The sequence below is a fragment of the Sturnus vulgaris genome, chromosome 5 (assembly GCF_052056855.1).
Source record: "Sturnus vulgaris isolate bStuVul1 chromosome 5, bStuVul1.hap1, whole genome shotgun sequence".
In the NCBI taxonomy this organism is placed as follows: domain Eukaryota; kingdom Metazoa; phylum Chordata; class Aves; order Passeriformes; family Sturnidae; genus Sturnus; species Sturnus vulgaris.
In genome coordinates this window covers 42798577-42820975 of record NC_142247.1, presented here as the reverse complement: position 1 = coordinate 42820975, position 22399 = coordinate 42798577, and the positions used below count along the sequence as shown (strand labels likewise).

The 22399-nt window shown below is 39.9% G+C and overlaps 1 protein-coding gene across 1 annotated transcript; it reads left to right on the top strand.

Moving 5' to 3' along the window:
- Window positions 1-215: 215 nt before the first annotated feature.
- SLC38A2 (solute carrier family 38 member 2) lies at window positions 216-16424 on the top strand. The gene is made up of 16 exons (XM_014871115.2): window positions 216-471; window positions 1110-1291; window positions 1540-1621; window positions 1742-1857; window positions 4699-4772; window positions 4870-4962; window positions 5158-5239; window positions 8175-8257; window positions 9232-9290; window positions 9417-9566; window positions 10280-10359; window positions 10456-10556; window positions 10943-11067; window positions 11649-11793; window positions 11910-12007; window positions 12772-16424. Exons 2-16 carry the CDS (start codon window positions 1173-1175, stop codon window positions 12868-12870), a joined length of 1506 nt encoding a protein of 501 aa, XP_014726601.1. The 5' UTR covers window positions 216-471; window positions 1110-1172; the 3' UTR covers window positions 12871-16424.
- The last annotated feature ends 5975 nt before the right edge of the window (window positions 16425-22399 follow it).

Below are 22399 nucleotides of genomic sequence, written 5' to 3'. Positions count from 1 at the left end.
GGCTCGTGTGCCAGCGGCCGTGCTCCCGACCCCCGCCGGGCGCACGCCGGTAAACGGGTGCCAGCCCTCAGTCGGGGACGCCCCCCGCCCCCTATGCCCCCGCAGCCCTTGCCAGGGCAGGGGGTCAGTCGGGCAGGGTGGGGGGCGGCGCAGCAGCGGGTAACAGCCGCGCCCCTGCCATGACACGCCCACATTCCTGCCTGAAGAGCAGCGGCACCCCGAGGGGGCCGTCAGACAGGGAGCGACGGAGGAGGGATATAGATGTGATATTTTCTTTCCTTTTGATACCTCTGGCTTTTTTATGTGATTTTTTTTTCTACCTTTATTTATCCAGGGTCTTGCTTTCGCTGACATTATATAGTTAAGGGTTTGGTTTTTTTCCCTTGCAAGAAGTAGCAGCGAAGACAGGAGGAACTCCTGTTATTCCGAGGCTTCGGGAGAAACCCTCGCTTTCAAGCTCGTGCGTAGAAGGTACGGCAGGGGCTGGCTGTTACCGGGCCGCCAGGAGGAACGGGGCGACTCTTCGGAAGGCTCGTCCTTCGCGCCTTTGTCCGGCGGCAGCGCCCCGGCTTGTCGCCAAGAGCCCGCCGGGCTCCGCCGAGACGCGCCTAAGGACGCGCCGCCGCTGCGTTCCGGAAAGGCGGCAAACCCGCAAAGCGACTGCGGCGCGACGCAGTCCCACGACCGGTTTGCGTTTTTCCATTGAAAAACGCCGGGTCGCGCAGTGTCGCGGGCGGGGTGGAGGGAGGTAAACACAGGGAAGGACAGCCGCGGAGCGGGAGTCTCCGGCAGTCGATGTGACAATCGCCGATCGGTGTTGCATCAGTCTGCTCTCCGCTATCGGAGGGGGGAGGGGGGGAGCGCGGCGTGGCGCTGCCTCGGTGCGGCGCGGGCCGGGCGGTGGCGGCGGCGGCGGTGGCGGTGGCGGCGGTGGCCGCGCGTCCCCGCCACGGCGCGGGGCTCACCTTTGTCCGCGCGCCCCCCGCCCCGCGCGCCCCCCGCCCCGCGCGCCTGGTACTTTTCCACTCGGCGGCGGGCGGGGGCCGCGGGGCCACGTGACGGCCGCGCACCCGCTGCGGCACTGACGTCGCCTCCCGCCCCCTCCGCAGGCGCGGCGAGTCCCGCCGGCAAGGACAAAAGAGCGGCCGAGCCCCGACCCCCGCCCCGCCAGCATGAGCAGCGCCGAGATGGGCAAATTCAACATCTCGCCCGACGAGGACAGCAGCAGCTACAGCTCCAACAGCAATGACTTCAGCTACCCCTACCCCACCAAGCCGGCTGCCATGAAGAGGTGAGCGGGCTCCGGGGACACGGCGGTGCCGCGTGTCTGTCGGCAATCCGTACGGAAACACGGGCATCGCTGCGACCGGAGACGGGCGCAACGCTCCGCGCGCCGACACGGTGGCAGGTGGGGTGGTTCTTTCGGGGTTATTCCATCGGGTTTTCCTTTTCCCTTTGAAATGGATTGGAAATGCTGGTCGGGAAGTGAATATGCAAGTTGCCTGTAAGAGTCACTAATGATGCAATGTTGTTTTGCAGCCACTATGCGGATATTGATCCCGAAAACCAAAATTTCTTGCTCGACTCCAACCTTGGAAAGAAGAAATATGAAACTCAGTATGTAAGTACCCAACAATGACGTTCTAAATAAACAAACAAAAACGTACTGCCAAATTTGTTTGTTTTAATTTTGACATGAGTAATAACTTTCTATTAATTATTACCTATCTCCTTTCCTCAGCATCCAGGTACTACTTCCTTCGGAATGTCAGTATTTAATCTGAGCAATGCTATTGTGGGTAGTGGCATCCTTGGTCTTTCTTTTGCCATGGCTAACACTGGAATTGCTCTTTTTGTGTAAGTATATTTTGATTCATCAAACAAACCACCATCTTTCTGGTGTGTAATTCATAATGGAAAAATACTTGGTGTGAGACTGACGCCTAGAAAATATCCATTCATTTTCATAGAACTGCATTTTAGGATTTATGGCTTATATTCGATTTAAGGATTGTTATAAGTTCAGAGGAACCTGCAAAAGTTTAACAGATCCGTTGCAAGTTCTGCAACCCTCAAAAACATTTTTACAGTGAATTTTACTTGACTTAGCTGTAGTTTCTTCGTGAATAAAGAGATAGGCTTCCCCTGAAAGTTCTATTATGCAAGTCCCAGTCAGGGATGTGGTCTCGTTTTTCTCAACTGACATTATTGTGCCTACAGAGTTACAATGTTCTTAACCAGTAAAGAAGTCTGTTTTGTTGCTATGCTTTCACTCAATTCAGGGATATGGTTTCAGTTACACCTATAAAAATTTTTGTCTGCCTGCAAGGGAGGGATGTGGAATAACCAGCATATCCTTATTGGCCTGTCTACACTGGCAAAAGCTTTGAGGTGTAGGACAGAACTACAATAATGTAAATGGAAGCAACATAAGGACACAGTTATGTACAGTGCTTTTAAATGCCTTGGGAAAGTACATTTTTCATGTATTGGAGGCAGTTCAGCTCACACAAGATGCAGTGACTTGACTGCAAATGAGTATCCATGGATATGTTTAAAGGAACATTGTGTTTTTATCCTGGAAATAGATGAATGCGCTGAATGTTCAAGAACATGTAAAAAGCAATATTTAGTTCAAAATTTCCCTGACTCTGCTGCCAGATTTCCAGAAAGTAGGTCAGATTTACTTCCAGATGTTTCACAGTGTATCGGGTGATGCTCAAGTTTCCTGAGGAAACTACCAACGTGTAAAGTTCTGACCTAAAGGATTTTAAGTATATGTTGCTTGTTAATCTTTGACTAAGATTTTCACTTGCTTAGATGATGCTAAACTGAATCAACAATTTTAGCACAAATCTAGAAGAGATACTTCAGCTCTGTATACATCAGTTTCATGCTCTAGAGATGTTATGCAGAACATATGAAAGACAATCAGTGTAATGTACATTAGAATGTCTCTGAGGAGAGGAATTTAAGGTTAGCTATTTGAACAGACATGGGGGTCATTGTCAATTTAGCTATTGGGTGCTGAGGCAATTTAGTTGATTTTTATTTCCAGATCCTGCATTCAGATCTATTTGCATTAGCCCTGTTTCAAAGACAAGCTAGCTTGTTACCTTTCAGAACTTGTAGATCATACAGTTCTGAGGCAGGAAAGCAGTTAATCACAGATGATCCTGAAGATTTATGATGACAGTGAGGGCATTACAGGCATCCCTTAATAACTTGGTTACAGAATCAGATCCAGATGCAGTTGATTAAGGCAGTACGTTCTTCTAAGACTATGGAGGCACTTGTGTAAGTGCTGTGACTTGTCACTTGTGTCAGCACTAAATAAATGAATAGAATGGTCTGGAGGCCAGAAACAGAGTGAGCCTCAAGATGAGTTTGCTGACTGAACTTGTCTATGCTGTAGGCAGCTATTCCAGGTTAGGACTGAGAAGTCCAGGGTCTGTGCTGTTTTAAAGTAGTGTAACCCTGGCACATCTCAGCTGTGCTGTTTCTACCCGATGCCTGAGTCAAATCCTAGTTAATCTTTACCTGTCAGAAACAGAGAGGTTTATTTTCGTGTGCTTGTGTTAGTGTTTAATCGGCACAGTAATGTAGGTTTCCAATACAGATCTGTGAGTCTTCTCAGATCTTTTTGTTTCCAGTTCTTTGTGCTGCATTTACTAACTTTGCCAACGTTAAAAATGACACAAAAGTAAATGTACTCTGGGAAATTAAATTTGCCATTTTAAAGCCATTTTTAATATGCTGAGTCTCAGCTTTTCCGATTAAGCAAAATGCTTGTATTGGTATAAGAAAGACCAGGGTTTTTTTTTTAACGCTTTGTAATTTTCCACTGTGTTCTCCAGCAGCCGTGAAGTCCCCCCTAGCGTGCCACTCCAGGAAGTGCATTTGTTGTGGGAGAGATTTGTTGTTGAGAGATCCGAATTTTAGGTGATGCAAATGTGCTTCTGGAAATAATATGCATTGCCTGTAAAAGCTGTGGGGAAGATAAACAAGCCACTAGCGATTCCCATGTAAGCACATCTGAAGAGTTAACTTTTGAGGAAAGAATTTTTTAAATGACAATAGATGTGTATTTCCATTTGAAAACACAGCTCTCAATGACTCTGAATTTTCAGTCAATTCTTTAATGCTTTTGCAGTTTCATCCTTACATGAAAAAAAGGACATAGCAGAGCTTTAAGCTGAAAAGCTGATTTCTTTTAAGACCAAGAGATAATCTTCACTTGAGCTGTAGTTAGCCTCAACTGTATGTTCGATATGACGCACTGTTGAACAGGGACAGGAAGATGGGAAAATACAGTTTCTTTCAAGGATGTAAACCTTCCTTGCCCCCCCCACCCACACACATCCCCACTGATACTTTAAGTTATTTATTATCTGTATAGCCAAGTTCAATAGCCTGACACTCAGTGATGATTATGCTGCTTTAGACTGAATAGAATCGTTGTTCAAGCCTACATTAGAACTTCTTTGTATGCCTCTGAAATGCAATTTAGTATAAAACCCTTTCTACACACGGCAAAAACTGGGTTTTCAGAACACTTTAAACTGACCTGAGAATCTACATTTTTTCCCATGTAATATTTTAATATGGATAATGTTTATATTTGATACATCTTTATTTAATAGTGTTACAGTAAGTCATTTATGGCTATTACAAATTTGCATGTTTTTGTCTCCCCAGGATACTCCTGCTTTTTGTCTCAATATTTTCCTTGTATTCAGTGCATCTTCTTTTGAAGACTGCAAATGAAGGAGGTATGGCAAATTACTATTTTACAAATACATACTATTTGTTTCTTATGGCATCTTTGTGAAATACACCCTTCCAATGGGATATCGTATTTTCCTTTAGGATCCTTATTGTATGAACAGCTGGGAATGAAGGCTTTTGGTATGGCTGGAAAACTTGCTGCTTCTGGATCAATTACAATGCAGAACATTGGAGGTGAGTGCGAGATCTTAAGATATCTGTACTGTCAATAGTAATTGTTCCCTGCTTATTCTTGGAGACTTATTTGTCACACAACATGTGTTCATTAACTGCTTGTGTTCAAGTGAAGTTATGAAACATGTTATGTGATTCTTGCATCTTGTGGCATATTCTATATTTGTAATGATCTATGATGTTATTCACCTACAGCTATGTCAAGCTACCTCTTCATAGTGAAATATGAGTTACCATTGGTCATCAAGACATTTATGAACATCGAAGAGACCACAGGGTAGGTGTTAGAACTCCTCATCAGAGAAACTCTTAGGAGAAACAAATATGGAGACTGTATATATTTTTATATGAAGACCACGTTCGGTACACCGTAGGGTAGCTTCTTATTCAGACAGAGATACAGTAAGTTTTCCCTTCCCCTGAGTGCTTCACTTCATTTAGATCCAGCCTGACCTGGGAAAAGGGTAGCAAAATACAGGTATTGCATCATATTGCAGAAAGCTGTTCTGTAAAGAACATCAGGTAAGTGTTAATGTATGTACCAGTCAGTACATACACTTGATAAGGAAAGATAAATGTGATTATGGTTGGTTTTTTTTGTTTTGTTTTGGTTTATTTTCTTATTGCATTCAGAATGGTTTGGTCTGGTTAATCTGGTTTTCTAGTATTAACATTGTGGCAAATGATTAATGTAAGACTAAGGTGCAGTTATGCAAAGAATGTCTTAAGGAACAGTTCTCAAAAAGATAGACTAAACATTGGCTTAAACATCAGTTTATATGCCGAAGTCTAGAGTGGTAGATGCCTTACTATCTAGTCGTGGAGACACCTTTACTCCAGAGTGGCTTTCGTGCTTGACTTTAAAAAGAGGATTCATTTTGTCTAGCTATATTTTAAGTTCATCATTACAATAGTCTTAGTACAATTAGTGGAGAAGGATGATCCTCTGTAGTGATCAGTTCGGTGCATCTGACTTAGACACTTCTTGCGCACCTCCAACGAACAGTTGATCGTATCACTCTGTATTGAGAGGGTGTGTAAAACAAGATGCCTGAGTTCAGATGGATAGAGTTAAGTGCTATAAATCTCACTCTTCAGAGTTGTACTTCTGTGCCTTGTCCTGAAGTGTCCCAGTCTTGAGAGGGCTGAGCAGCTCAAGACTCCAACTTACACCTAAGCCTGAGTTCAGAAGGTAGGCATTTTTCTGCCATGTTCCCCAAGGGGTTCAAGCCATTTGGTGATGTGCATACAGCTTGCTGATAGATACTGTCACAATAACAGTGCTAACCATATTTTTTCCTTTTTTTTTTTTTTTTAATTAATGTACTCGAATACTGCACCTACCCTATTTACTTAGTAGTGTTATGTTTGCAAATTCTTTGCTGGGAAGGTTAATTTCTTTCCTTTGGCTGAATTCAAGTCCATATTTTTTGATTCTTAAGAGAGCCCCTGGAGTAGCCAGTATTTAGAAAGGGGCTCGGAGGCAAATATTTTAAACTGTCCCATCTTCAGTAAAAAATTCAAAACTGGTTGCGATTCAAGAGGGAAAGTTAAAATCTATGAATCTCACTGGATACAGCTGCAGCTCTGCAAATCTGGCAGGGGAAATTAAGAAATCGAGATCTGTATCTTAAATGTTTTCTTGTTGGCTGGCACTAGGTAGCTGTACAGTGATTTAAAGTAAGTATTATCTCAGTGCTCTGGCAATCGTGAACCCCACTTAACTGACTCTCTCCATGCACTGCTTAGGGGAGTCTGGGTGGCTACCATTGGCATGGATTCCACTCTGGCAGCCTGGGGCCTAAAATGTAAGCACTTACCTGTTTAAGTAAGCACTTGCCTGTTTAAGTGTCCCAAAATAATGCTTACTGTAGAAGAACTTCTGGAATTTTGAGACAATATTACAAATACTAGCTCCACTATTAAAATTTGTTTAGCAACCTCTAAAGTACTTGGCTATATTTTAAAACTGCACAATCCCATTCTTTACTCTTCAGGACGGAAAAACTTTGAAGTCCTTGATCTGAAAGTCCTGGTGGCCTCTCTATGGTATGCACAATAGCAGTGCATGTTCTTGTGATTGTACCAACTGCAAGGAGTTTCTTCGTCATGATTTCTTTTAAATTTGCTGCAAGTCTACTGTATTAAAAAAAAAACAACTAAAGGTGTATGGTGTTAATATCCTGTACATCTGAAGTTTCTGAAATGCTCCTTTTTTACATCTAGTTATCCCAGGTAAAACTGAGGAAAAGAGATGACAACATCATTTTTGCAGTTACTGTGTAAATCCAGAGCAAGTCTGTTAATTATTCCATATTTCCATTACCATATAAAAGGCTATAATTCAGCAAGTGAGTTTGAATATACAAATTTCAAATTAAATTATGTTTACCTAAGTAGTATACAGTCCATTTTAAAATAAATACTGTTAAATTATATCATAATAGGATGTAAAGTATTAATACTTGGGAATAAATGTGTAATGTAGTGTTACTTTAACTGCTTAAAGCATATAGGATGGTCCTGTAGGACTTTGTTTTTATGTATTTCAAAAAAGATGTTAATCTTCCAATGCTCATAAATGTTTTGTGAAAAAATAGCTGCTGCTTCTTACAGAAAAAATGGCAAAAATGTTCTGAAGGAAAAAGCTTCTGAAGTTCTTACCATGTTTTCCCTACTGAAAGGGACCAAATGTGCCTCCAAGAGACTCGCAGTGCTTGTTGGAATTTTCTCAGCTAGTGGGCTTGAGCTACTGCCTTACCTTCAGCCCTCACGTTTTTTTCTTTAACTCCCACAGGGCATCCAACAGAATTTTATTTCCATTAAAAATGGAAACCCTGATGGGGCCCTACAATATTCTAACACATCTGGAGAGTTGAGAACCAGCACTTAAGAAAACTTACCTTTTTTCCGTGATTGATCCCAGTTGACTTTTTTCTAACCAGTCATTTACTTTTCTGTCTTCTGACTTCCAGATGTTATTATTTTTATAAAAGGACACTAAAGGAAAGGCACAATGCAGGTTTGGGGTGAGATAAGAAACTATTGTAGGGTGTTAGGTCCATATATAGGAAATTAAATGCTGTCATTTGTGGCATCAGGTAGTGCATTATTTTAAGGAGCCATATGTCATAGAAGATAAGAGGGAAGACTAAACTGATTGTAAGCATTTAAGTATTTAAAAATTATAAATACCACCTTCTTTTCTACAGAGAATGGTATCTCAATGGTGACTATTTAGTGCTGCTGGTGTCTGTCATCCTCATTCTTCCCCTGTCCCTACTGAAAAATCTAGGTAAGTAGTAGAGAGCAATCAAAATAAAAACCCATTGGAAATGCTGTGAGGAAATGTGTTGATGTGATGTTTGAGTTTTGAAATGTTATGTGAATTAACAACTGTCCCCAAACTTGGGACTAATTAGCATTTAGGTAATTGCTGTCAGTCTCCTTGAAGAAATGGATAAAAGAATCAAGACAAGTATACTAAATTACAGATGTTTTTATGGAAAATGAAAGGACAGCAGATAGGATGGCTTTAGAACAAAGCTAAACAGTAACTTTCTGTTTCTGTTCTAATCCCAAAGTTTGACCTATTTTGGTCAATAATGCAATATTGTTACCAGCTATCCTGTAACAGCCTTCAAAGAATAGGGCTGCTAACCCTGGGCAGTATCTTCTAATTTTAGGTTCCAACGAGTAACAGAATATTTTTATTACCAGATGCTTTATCCGAAATGGCTGTAATTCAGTGATATATGCGAATAAATCAGTTAACAGGCTGTTAATTCAGAGAGTCTTGTAGTGGAACTTCAATAAACTTAGAGTCTCAATGTGAATTACTCTCTCAAATGACTATTTTCTAGAAGTTAAGTAAATCAGTAAAAACAGAAGGAAAAAGGCTATTTGATAAAAAAGTTATTTGATAGTGCATGCTGTTCAGATTAATTCTGTATCATTATTAGTATGCAATAAACAATTCATATAGTTGTTGCTGTGGGGTTTTTTAGTTTGCTTCTTTTTCTTGTAAGTTACAAAGTTTACCGTTACAGACTCACTGTATGTACAGACCCTAATATGTCTTTCAGAACCTTTAGATCTGGGTTGGGATTAACAGAAAGTCAATGAATAATTAATTTGTTCTTTGTAATGCTAAGGAAATGACAATCTAAAGAGAACACTTGTCAGAATATATTTTGTCATAATGTTTTGACTTGAATGGTGTTTCTGTTTATTGTATCTTACTTTTTTTTTTATCTTTCTCAATCACAGGGTATTTGGGCTACACCAGTGGCTTTTCCTTACTTTGCATGGTCTTCTTCCTGATTGTTGTAAGTATAATCTTGTGAACTTCCGGTGCTTGTAAAACTGCATTTCAAAGTGAAATTAAGTACAGTTTCTAAAAATTTTTACATCTTGCATTAGTCAAAGAAATAAACGCATGGCTTTATTTCTAGGTAATTTGGAAGATGTTTCAGATTCCTTGTCCTATGGACAGTATCATCATGAACGTGACATTATTAAATACAACAGTGGCACCTTTGGTAGATGAAAATATAACAAGTGATGATATGTGCAAGCCAAAATATTTCATCTTCAATTCACAGGTAACTGAAAATCAGATGCTCCGTTGAAAATAACTGAGATTAAGTATGTGGCAGATAAATTAGGTCATTTTTCCTTCAAGCAGTTGCCCAGTTTTAAAATTGGAATGTGTTAAGATTTTCTGTTCTAGTAAGCTTGGGCACTGTTTATCTCATGCAGACTGGGTATTTCCACATGCCAAATACCCAGAAATTAGAGGAGTTTGAGGTTCCTGTTTGAGTGGCAAAAAACACATCTTTTACTCTTCAGCACAGCATTTCCCAAGCTTCCTCAAGGAAGTTAGTGAAGTATTTTAAAAAGTAGATCGCAGAAGATTAAAAAAATTTTAGAAGTTTTCAAATAAAATGCTTGACTTGTTCTCAGTACCAAATTCTTGACTTATGAATGCTCCCAATACAGTGGTGAATCTCCACACGTGAAATACTCAATGCCAAGTTAAAGATATAATGGCTTAAGCCTGTAAGTTGCTGAACATGATTTTGAATGCAAATACATTCAGCTCAGCAGGGACTTCAGTGACATTTGAGACTATTTGGTAGCTCAGGGTCTGGATTTAAGAAAATACGAACTTGTTTTAGCTTTTTCCGAAGTCCCAGTTGTGAAGAATAGCTGATCTTTATCACCAAAGAAGGCCAAAACTGAAAAGTCTCCTGATGATTTTGTAAATTTTTAATGTCTGTTGAGATACTTAAGAAACATACCTTTTTTTTTTCAGACTGTTTATGCTGTCCCAATCCTAACATTTTCTTTTGTCTGCCATCCTGCAATTCTTCCTATTTATGAAGAACTGAAAGGGTAAGTGTTAGATACATATCTGTAATTTCACTAAACAAACAAATACAGTATGAAACACTGTGTTCTCACTGCTAACACTGTTCCTTTTTCTTACAGCCGAAGCCGTAAAAGAATGATGAATGTGTCCTATGTATCTTTTTTTGCCATGTTCCTCATGTATTTATTGGCTGCTCTCTTTGGATATTTGACATTTTATGGTGAATATTGCCTGTCTACTTTCTTTAAAATTATTTATGTTCTGTAAACTCACAGTATTATTTTAAAAATCGAACAAGCATGCATTTATTATGCATTCTAAATATACACTGTTAGTTGGGCTTTTTTTTAGTACTTCTGTAAGTGCACGCCCTAAAGGAGATCAGTAATAGAATTAGGCCCAAGACATAGGATTAAAATTGGATTAAAACAGATTCTGTGCCTCCAAGTCATCTCTGTATAAAATGGATACATACTTACAGGGGCTCTTGAGGCTTTCAATTCATACTGATGATGTAACTGTAAAATCTGCATGGAATCTAGAGCAGATGCACATGTTTAAGAAGTTTGTCAACTAAATCAAATTAAAGTACCGTTTTCTTTACAGGGAAAGTCGAACCAGAGCTGCTTCACACCTACTCTGCTTATCTAGGTGCTGATGTTCTCCTTCTTATTGTGCGTCTTGCTGTACTTATGGCTGTAACCCTTACTGTACCTGTAGTTATTTTCCCAGTAAGTAATTTTTTTTAACACCTGTACTGCTGTAATCATTTACTGATTTGGCCACTCCTGTTTATTAATTGAAAAACAGAAGAGTTTTTTTCTTAACTGAAAAAGGAAACTTATTCTGATAAATTTGATGAATTATAGCTATACTGATAATTCAATAAATATATAACATTTACTAAGCAGTAGATACAAACATATTCAGCTATATTGTTTTCCTGGTATGGTTGTATTCGGGAAATGAAACAGATTGCCCCTCTATAAGAATGCTTACACTGTTGTATTATCAGCCTACAAAAGCCAGCATGTTTTTGTACATATATTGTGGACACGATCTGGCCATTTATGTGTATATTGTTGAGCAGCATCCCTAGATGTTACAAAATTTCCTGAAGTTTATTTTTGTTCAAGCCTGATACTTTTCCTTTGTTTTTTCATCCATATTACTTTCATCTTTCACTTTCTATTAAAATCTGAAGCATTCAGGAAAATGATGTTCAGAAGGAAGGCCTAATTCAGGTGACAAATCACTGTCTTCCAAAATGAAGTCTAAACTGTTCTGTTTTTTTTTTCCCTGCCTTCCAAAGATCCGCAGTTCCATTACCCAGCTGCTGTGGGCAGGGAAGGAGTTCAGTTGGTGGCGTCACTGTTCCATTACCGTTGCTCTTCTGGCATTTACCAACGTGCTTGTTATCTTTGTTCCTACTATTCGAGACATCTTTGGATTCATTGGTAAGCATTTTCTTGTCAGATCAAGCAGTTTTTCACATTTCAGAAAAAGCAGTTCCAGTCTAATTAGAGTATGTTTACCTGTTTATGAATATTTATTTCCATGGTTTTTCTCTAAGGTGCTTCTGCGGCTGCCATGCTGATCTTTATACTTCCTTCTGCCTTCTATATCAAATTAGTGAAGAAGGAACCAATGAAGTCCGTGCAAAAGATTGGGGTATGTATAGACAAATATGTAACTACACTTTCTTACTAATTCAAAGCAAAAATTTAATTGTCCTCTTCAGGATGTATGAATTTTGAAGTCCTAGTGAAGGCAGTCAGTGAATTGGCGTTTTGTTACCTTGCACCGTTGCAAGGAGCTGCATTGGAACTCAAAACAATGGAACTGGCTATCACAAGACTCAGTTCACTTCAGTGACTTCTCTCAAGTGACTTCTCTGGCCCCCAGTCTCAACAGTAGCTGGGTCATTCTGTTGCTGCTAAGAACCAGATTTCAACAGAATACTCTAAGAGCTATATTTAAAAAGCCTTAACATTCTTCAAATACTCTTTAAGACTTACTTACATAATTTTCCCCTAAAAGCTCGTCTCTGCCAATTGTTTGGGTTACTTTGATTGTTCTTGTTGCTCTTACTAATCAGACATACTGACTCATAATACAATCAGACATACTGAAACAGAGTCAAGTTAGCACGATGGCATAGCCTAACTGGTATCAGCAGCCACATTCACTTCCCTTAGTTGAGGGTGAGGTATGCTATACTGAAAATAAATGTACTTTTGATTGGAGAAAGGACTCCAAATATGAGAAAAATACTTAGCTCCTTGTCATTGACTTGATCTCGTCTCTTTTACTTTGTCCTCTACGAGCAATGGCATTTGTGCTATGCATTGGTGTGAATTTATAGGTGTATGTTGTGGTTTACCAGCAGTGTCATAACAGAATCTAAAATACATATTTTATGTTTTCTTTTCCAGGCTTCATTCTTCTTTCTGAGTGGTATACTTGTGATGACTGGGTGTATGACACTGATTATTCTAGACTGGACCCAGAATGTTACATCTGATGGCCATTAACTGCCCTGGTTTAATCTCTATAATACTCCACTTCAAATGCCAGTGTTCACTCAGATACCTACTGAGAATGAAAATGAGCTATTCAGCTTCCTTTAAAAGGCAGATTCTTTGCTGATGGTTCTTCTGATTGTAGAATATTGAACTCTGTCTTTAAGAAACTATTCTACATGATGGGAAGTGGATATTAACATCAAACCACGTGAGTGTCTGGCTGAAGGAAGTGACAACTTTATTCCATTCCAGAGAATGGACAGAACTCTCTGTAGACTTTTATCAAGCCATGTTTGGCTTTCGTCATTGTTACTTGGATATTTTGTTATTTTACTTGAATGTGCCTAATGGAACCATTTGATGTGAGAAAGAACTCTTTAATTTACATCAAAGTGTTTAAATAACCAATGAGAGAGCGAGAGAAAGAGAGAAACGCTATTATTTTTTGTACCAAAAATTCTTATGGACCTCAAAAGCACTATTTTGACTTTGAGAAACATTTTTCTAAAAAGAATGAAAAAATAACATAGAAGAGCTCAGAAGAATATTTAATTAGTGTCCTAAATTAAACTTAGTTTGACTTTCTTGATCTCTTCACTCATGTCACCAGTGACAAGACCCAAGGAAAGGGCATGAAGATGAGTCAGGGTAGGTTTAGGTTGGGTATTGGGAGAAGTGTTTATTTTACCCAGAGGGTGGTTGGAACAGGCTACCCGGGAAAGTGATTACAGCACCAGCCTGAGAGAGTTAAAGAAGCGTTTGGACAGCACTCTCAGGCACTCTCAGATTCTTGGGGTGCCCTGTGCATAGCCGGGAGTTGGACATGGTGATTCTGATGGGTCCTTTCCCACTCAACATACTTTATGATTCTGTAAAGACATAATTAGAAGAAATTTTATTTTTAAAATGCTTCTAATGACCAAAACAGAAAATAAGCCAATTCAGGTAAAAATTCTCAGACACTAAATTCTTCCCATGAAGTTCCCATAGAGAAAATAATCCTGAAAATCATTTCAGGCTTACATAAGTAGCTACTCAAAAATGGTGTGGAAATGCAAAATTTCAAACTTTAAAAGAACCCACTCTTTAGAAAAGGGTACATTTGAGAAAAGCATAGGTAATCTACAAGAAGGCATTGACAATTGTAAAATTGTAAAGAAGGCATTGACATTTCCCTTCTTGAGGTACTCAGTAGTGCAATTGAGTAAAACAGGGTTTGGGGTTTTTGCTTTATGGGTTGTTTTTTTTTTCCTGTTGTAGATAGAAACTGAATGGCACTGGAGCATATGATGCCATTAATACAAAACTCCCTCCTCAAATTCCCTTTATTAATAAGGTCCACTGTTAGTTGTAACAACATTTTTTGGGATTTTTTCTATCCAATCTGTCTTGAAACACTAGGAAAACAAAAAAGTCCTTATGTAGTCTTCTAGTTGTATAATATTCAAAAACTGTACAGTATTTCTCAAATTCCTCATCTGTTATTGGATTTTGAATTACTTGACTATTCTGTTTCTGAATCAAATCCACAAAATAACTGCACCAATATTTCATGCTTGGTACAAACTCTCTTTGCATATGCAACTGGGATTCCTCTTCAGATTTATACTGTATAGTAGTATTGAAGATAACCTCATAGGCTGGATAGTCATCTCATACTTGTTTGCTTCAGTAATAGATAAGATTCTAACGAGCCCTAGCTGATGAAACAGGTGCTGTATGGTTGTCATGAGCTATTTTGTTTCTAGTGCATGTTTGCTCTTTCATTCTTGTCCCAGATTGAAGAGAGGTAACATTTGTATAACAGTGTACTTGGCTTATAAGAGGTTCTCAAACACAGCAATATGGGGTACAAAAGCCTAGATAGAGATTATTAATGAAATAGTCATGGCAATGTGGTCAACTGTCTTCATCTGACACGATGTTTTAAAAATCTATTTATGAAGTCCCACTCAGTCATCATGTCAGAGAGACCAAGTAAAGGCCTGTAATCCATTGATTAAACAGTGCTTGAGACTTTTTTGCTCTTGTAGAATTAATCAGAAAGAAATCTAAACAATAGTCACCATTTGGCAGATAATGTCAAGCTCTGCCCAGCCATTTAAAATCTATGGAAAAACAACTGCAGGTATTTTGTATTGATACTTCTGCATGACTGTAAGTACTGGTCACTAAGACTATAGTGTAAAACTGTAATGACAAGTTAGATTCCTCGTGTGTTCTTTGTATTATTAATTCGGTGGTACTCAACTGGCAATTAATGATCCTGGAGTCAGCACTGACTAATGCTCCGTAGGTACTTCTCTGCCTCAGGTACTGTACATCCATGGCTAACTATCCCATGTTACCTGATCTCCACAGAAGTGCTGAGCACATGCCTCAGTACTTTGGCAGCTTTTCTTCTTCCTCCACAAATGTGCAAAGGTGGAAGAGAATTAAAATGTTGTCTACTTTTGAGCAATTTGTAGCACATAAGGGATGAAGTGCTTCCCTTTTAAAAGAGGTAAGGAAGAAAAATATCCTCCTTTCTCACAGCAACCATAGAAGAGGAAGGAGTTGTGAGAAGTTACTACAAAGTCCTTCTTGGCAACCAGAAGGGAACATTTTTGTGATGACACCTCATAGTGTATTGTACATGTCACTAATTCTCTGAATGTAGCAATTTCCAGATTATACATTATGTGTTATATAATTTGATGACTGACTCTCCACCTGCAACAGTTGAGTTCCACTTGGCTGGGTCGATTTCCAACGTGTGATTTTTTTTTTTTTTTTTTAATTAATATTTTTTTCCAAACCTGTCTGTTTAAAGTTACCTGCATTGCAAACCATCTAGAAGAGCAGCTTCAGTATTAAACCACTGTTATGTCACCTCAGTTAGACATTACTGTCTTCCATGATATTTCAGTCATAAATGTAACATGTTATTTATAAACCATTAATCCATTAAAACTAAAACTATTTTTCAATATTTATGATAGTCTGTGTACATAAATTGTATGTGTGTATATACTGTAAGTATAATGTATATAATGTAGGTTTGAAGTCCAGGATTTATGTATATATTCCTCTCTCATTATTGATTGTTACATCATTTCAAGGAGTTGTCTGTGTTGTGCATCTGTGTAACAGCTGTCAAAGGAAAGAGCCTTTTTCAACAAAGTATAATGCTTACGGAGATCAAAGTGTATTACACCGAAGGTGTGTAAGAAAACACTAGGATTGTATTTATTACAAATGTATATGTTGCAATAAACACAGGAATCACTTGGGTCCATAGAAAGCATTGTTCAGTTTCATGTGTACTTTCTGTCCAAAATTTCCCATGGTTGTTAGGATTTCCTGAATGCAGCAAGCTAACCACCTCTGCGCTCTAACGCTCCTTAGGCCGCCAGCTCCGGGCGTCCCGCGGTACAGCCGTGTACATATGTAAATACCCGCCCTATTGGCAGAGGCCACAGCCTAGCTAGGGTTGCTGGCTAGACTGGTGGCCAGCAACACAGTTTCAATGAAACATTGTATGTTTGTTTTAACTGAAATAAATAAATGGATAATCCTAAGAAGCAAGGGTGTGATGTTTTTCTTGCAGGAGGCATTGGGAGGATTTCCTTTGGAGATGATGGTAAAAGTGTACCTTTAATTTCATGCATATTTAATTTACTGAGCACTTTTCAGGAAAGGGGAGGGAGAGTGGGGAATGGCATACAACTACATCCATGACTTATGACACTATAAGGGTAAAGAGAGCAAGTCTGGGCCTGAGAGATCAGGTTCTACAAGGAACCTGCATTAAGTAATTTCTTTTGTGGAAAAGGCATAGCTGGAGACAAGACCCAGTATGTTAGATCTTGTATAAGTGTAATAAGTGAGTGAGTCTTGCTAAAATCCTATGCTACTTTGCTTCCTTTGAGTCTCCAGGAGAAGAATAACTCCTTATGTAAAAAATTGCAAAACTGGTATGCCTAGTTTGCTTCCATTTTGGAAACTGGGTACAAACTAAGTGTAGCATATGCATTCTTGATTCCCCATAAAACTGTATCACATCATATGAATGTCTGTCCCAAATATTCAGAATTGGTTGAGAGACGCTGGAGTTGCAACTCAGTGTGTCCTGTGTACAGCAAAACACTATACAAAAGGAATACTTTAGAAGGATAGTTGAATGCCCTGAAATCAGGAAATCCTCAATTAAGGTTGCATTAATTATAAGATTGCATAGTATTTTTTTTTCCTGGAATCCTCGCTTAGTCACTGTTCATTATTCTATTTTTTAAGATGTTTTCTGTGTGTTCACAGTGTTTATGGGTTTGCTGAAAATCCAAAGCCCATTCTGATGAGAGATGAATGCCTTCATTCCTTTCTAGTTCTCATTTTAGTGTCATGTTTGTGAAACATTAATTACTCATTTTCACAATGTTGCAGGCCTTTAAGAAGGTGTTAATCATAATACAGCTCTGGGGACTTGGAGCGTGGAGAGGAAGCACTGTGGCACAGCCATGTATTTGAGTTCACAGTTTAATGCCCTCCGCTTGCTTACTTTGTATTTCAGCATTTGCTTACATGCACCTGAAGCATAACTTCAAACAGGTTTTACATGATGATCATTCTTGGAACAAAAACTCTAAGCACCAAACTAGCCATTTGGAAAGGGTGATCATATCTGGAAGGGCTCCATTCTCATAAGGTGTCTGCTGTCACAGGAACTTCATAGCAGTGCAGAAACCCTTCCCCTAGAATGCTTGACAAGCTGAACAATTAAGTTCGCCTTTACAATCAGGCAATTCCATCAACTTAAATAACATTTCAGTCTTTTCTACATCTTATTTCTCACAAGAATGGGAAGATTGCTCATCTTATGAGAAGAATGAGACCGTGCAATGATTTTTTAAAAAGGAACTGAAATTACATTGGGATGGTGTCTAAAATCCCATGCTTTGAGTCTCTCTACCTGCCACAAAGTCTTTGCTCCAAAAGAGGGCTAAATTGTCACTTCAAGTTTATTCATAATGCTGAGCTTTGTGAATGTCTTGAGGTCTGTCCAGGAGAGATGGCACCTATACTTTCTTCTTGTTCCCCTGAAATTTGCTTCTTTCTTCCACCCTGTCCTGCCCCAAGGTCATGCCTAGCCATCTCACATCGCAAGTGTTCACACAGCAGCTGGATTGCATCAGGTCATGTCCTCATGTCCCCCTGTGACTTAGTTCATATCCCTGATTGCAGGGCATCACAGTTCCCATTCAGTCTGTGTGCCCAGGTATCCTATTTGGAGACACAGAACAGTGTGGCCACTGTATTCCCAAATTTCAGCTGCAGAAGAACCCAAGATGCTATGAGGCAGCCTCCATTCCTTCAAGGAATGTGGACCTGCCATCCCATCTCCAGTGTAGATGTGCCCAGCAGCAGCTTCCTTGGCCTGTATACTTCCAGTTTCTTAAGCATGACAGTCCAGACCTTACCTGCTTTCACATGCATTTCCTTCTGTCTTCTTGCACAGCTCCTTTTGGCTGTCATAAGGTGACTCTCTCTCAACTCTGCCACTCTTGCTTTCACCTTCCTCCCAGTTTGCCAGCTCCCCTGGAATATCACCTCTTGAAGTTCCTCTTGCAAGCCACCTTCCTTCATCCCACTACCTTTCTGACTATATGCCTGCCTCAGCCTAGCACCAACATTTTCTTTACCTAGCTAGAATTATATTCCTTTGATTTTTCTACTCTCTGCCCACTTGGTCTCCTTCTGGCCATCACTGTAATGATAAGCCTTATTTTCTTGTTCTCTGGCCGCCCCTCTTGCTCTTCATCAGCCCAGAGAAGGCCACTTCCACACTCCATTCAGGCAGCCCTTGCCTCTCCAGCCTTTGGCTGAGCACGAAGCCCTGCTGTACAGGATGGCAGGGGCAACTTTTCCAGGAAATATGATGTATTATTTTACTACAGGAAAAGATACTCTTTTCCCTGATTTTATTCTCAAATGGGCTAAATCATTTAGTCTGATTGTATTTCCACAGAGATGAACAAAAGAACCGTCCTGCTGCAGTTAGTCATAACAGCAAATGTCAGGAGAATCATCTGAAGCTAGGTACCATTTGAAAGAACAGAAACATATCTAATAAGAGAACAGTAAGGTAATCCCAGTAACAGGTGGCATAGCCAGCCATGCTTGAAAATATGTTTTAAATTAGAAATTAGTGCTAATTTTTACTTTCATTAATATTTACATATTGAAAAGGAAAAAACAAAAGGTTTTCCAATTGCAGATCATAAATTGATAGGTGATATATGACTATATAACTAGCTTTTTCATTATCTTTAATAGTCTTCTTCACATCATCTCCAAACAGCTCAGATTGCAGCAAAATTAAGTGGAAACAAAGTAAGGTGCTCTGGGTGTTCTCAAATGGCAGGAGTTACTGGGCTGGGGCTAACATGCTCAATCAGACATCTACTTTTTGTTAATATCAGTTTACTTTTTTGTAAATATCTGTTCCTGAACTGCCGATACTGTTCCTTCCTGCTCACTGCAGTGGGATGATTCAATGCACTGGCCAAGTGCACCTTTGGGGCTGGAGCCCAAGTCACTGCACAGAACAAACAGACAGACAGACCGGTCTGATGAGAGGTTGCATGAACCACCCTCTGGGCACCTCACCCTGCCTGTGGTGGTGTCACCTGGAGGCCCCACTCAAACCCCACTCAAACTCAAACTCAAACTCAAATGAGGACTTGGGAAATGACTAAAACTGGCAGGAGTTTCGGCTATGGGCAAGGCATAGGGAGCATGCCCCAGCACCATGGCTGAGGAAAACACTGAGGAAAATGCTAAGATAGGGATCCAAAAGACCTTAGCAGAGCCCCAGCATTGTGGAAATGTGAAGAGCAGCCACAGAGAACATGAGCAGTTTCCCTCTTTGTCCATCAGAAAACAGTGGCAACCAAGAGACCTTCAGAAGATTGATTTGAAAATAGCTGCCCCTAAAATGTGTGCATTTGTGCTTGATTTTTTTACATGACTGGGGAGGCATCCCCTATGAAACTGTTGCTCTGTGAGGATTACTGGGCTTAAATGAAAATTACATATGAGAGATGCATTTTTCTGGGAAATAAGTGAGGAAGTTCATAAGAACACAGGAAACTGAGTTGTCATAAGAAGCTGCTGAAATTACCAGGGGCCAGCACTGGGTGCAGGTATTTCTTGCCAAGGAGCAGTCCCAGGAGTAGCAAGGCTGCTGCATCCTCCAGCCTGCCTGCAGAAATCAAGCCAAAATATCTTGAGAACAGAAAATTATGAAATCTGCTCTAACACTGATTGACCACCCATGGAGACTGTCCATAGCCTGCTGCCATCACCCAGCTCAGAGGGGCTGCATGTTTTCTGCTTGTGCCAGATTTTGGCACTTGCTTTCTTCCCAAAGATCAGATCCCAAAGGTCTCTCTCTCGCCTTACTGCAAAGATTATGTTTCCAGGCACAAACAAGGCTTACATTCTTCTAAACAGATTATTAAAACCATGGGTGTCTCAGGAAATATTTTGAAGCAAATGAGTCCTGCTTTATGTAATGATTATAGTCTGTCTGATTGACACACTGGGGAACTAAGAACTGAGGTCCCTTAGGGCAATTTCAATCAATTTGCACATACGTGGAAAGACAGTAAAAGGTCAAATGGGGAAGTGAATTCAACAGTTTCCTCTTCCAGTAAACTGGACAAGAGCCAATACTGATCTCCACACCGACATTGTTTTTCTCACTTCCAGAAACATTCGTAATTCTCAAATTCCTCTCACACATTGTACTATGGAAGCCTGTACTCACTCTGACAGCCACTGCAAGCTGTCTTTTAATCTTCATTTCCTCCATGACAGCATTCATTTCACATATGCTGTATTTCACATCCTTGCTCCTTCAGATCTTATACGGTTAATGTGAACACTGAATTGATTGTGAGACCTAAGTGCAGCAGCCTTTTTTTCCCCCAACGCCCAGCCCTAAGTGCTGCAGTGAGTTCCTACAAACTATTAAAGAAAATACAGGCCATGTCACCATCCGGGTCACACTGTATTTCAAAACCAAGTTTGTAATTTAACATAAAACAAATGTTTTTGTTTTCTTGCTGCCACAGATTTCCACTCAGTGTGGTAGGTCAAATGCAGCGCTTCATGACTCCTGCCAGTTAACAGAGTCAGTTTCCATCTTGTAGTTAAGTTTCTCAACACATTTAAACAATCAGTATCTTGGATCAACACACTGCTTATCTCCAAGTCCCAGTAGAGAAGTCCTATGACAGTTATTATGTCTGAGCATGGCTAAGTACTAGAATACCCAGCTGTCCTCCTCTGCAAATTTTAGTTTAGCAGGGAACATCAGCCTTCATCTTCTGCATTTTCTAGCAGCAGCTTCACCAAAACTAAACCTGTGAAGTATTTCCTTTCTTACTTGAATATGTGTAAGTGTTGGAAAGAATCAGACACAATCTTTGTCATGCAGAATCATTAAAGAAACATAAAATCCTTCTGAAAAAGGCATCAACAACTACTTAGAGTAACTACTTTTATTGCCTTCTTATTTTTATAAATACTGAGTAAATTAAATACATGGAATCTAAAGTACTTTTACAGTTTATTTTGTTTCTGTCTGTTCTGCTGTTATCTGAATCAAGCTGCCCATGTCATTCAGACTTTTCCCTGCTGAAATTACTGGAATGATGCTTTTTCTCTCTGTCCGCAATGAGTTATTGTAACAATAATACACATTCAATAACACAGAGATAAACTGCAGAGGTTTCTCTGCAGAATCTTTCCTGCTTTAATTTCTCTCACTCTTCTGCAGGATAATGTATTGTAGCTTTCCCTTCCCCCTCCAATACAGACACCTAAGACCATTCACTTTTCTATTTTTCCCAAAGTTTTACAAACTCTCAGCATTTGTTTTCTTCTCACAAATAAATGTCTTTTAATTTGCTTTGTGTCTTCCCAGACCATCTTTTCATAGACTGTAAAGATGAACATATTTCCAAATGGAAGTACATAGGTCCTTTCCACCCAAATTGATAAACTGACTGCCATGGTTTATAGAAGTATAAAAGAAGAGGACTATTTGAAAGACTCAGTGGTAAAGAAACAGCGAGAAATATTGCAATATCATGGTAGTGACTATGAAAGCCAACTGATGCATTAATGTTACTAAACTCTGGATGGCCTTTGGCACTGGACAGCATAACTGAAAATGTAACTGCACAAAGTTTTCTCTGCATCCTCCTACTGCAGCTTGGCCATGACTACCTGCTGCCCTGCACATTGATCTGGCTTGCAAATCCTCACAGTTGGTTCTTTTTTTCATTAGCCAGTGTTGTTTATAGCCATGAATCCACTTTCCCTTCAGCCTTCCAGGGAGCTGTAAGATGTGGAAAGCAGACAGATGCAGGGGCAAAGGGGTGGTCAGGCCACTGAGCTGGCTGTTGCCCAAAAGAGAAAGGCGTCCCAGACAAAAACTCAAGTATGTGCTAACGAAAGGGCTGCTTGATCAAGGGTGGGAATGAGAGCTGCC

Bases quoted from the DNA above. Each gene is read 5' to 3' on its own strand.
- SLC38A2 (XM_014871115.2), top strand. From the start codon at position 1,173: ATGAGCAGCGCCGAGATGGGCAAATTCAACATCTCGCCCGACGAGGAC. The intron at 9,567-10,279 runs GTAACTGAAAAT...TTTTTTTTTCAG, and splicing joins ATTTCATCTTCAATTCACAG to ACTGTTTATGCTGTCCCAAT. The intron at 10,557-10,942 runs GTGAATATTGCC...TTTTCTTTACAG, and splicing joins TGGATATTTGACATTTTATG to GGAAAGTCGAACCAGAGCTG.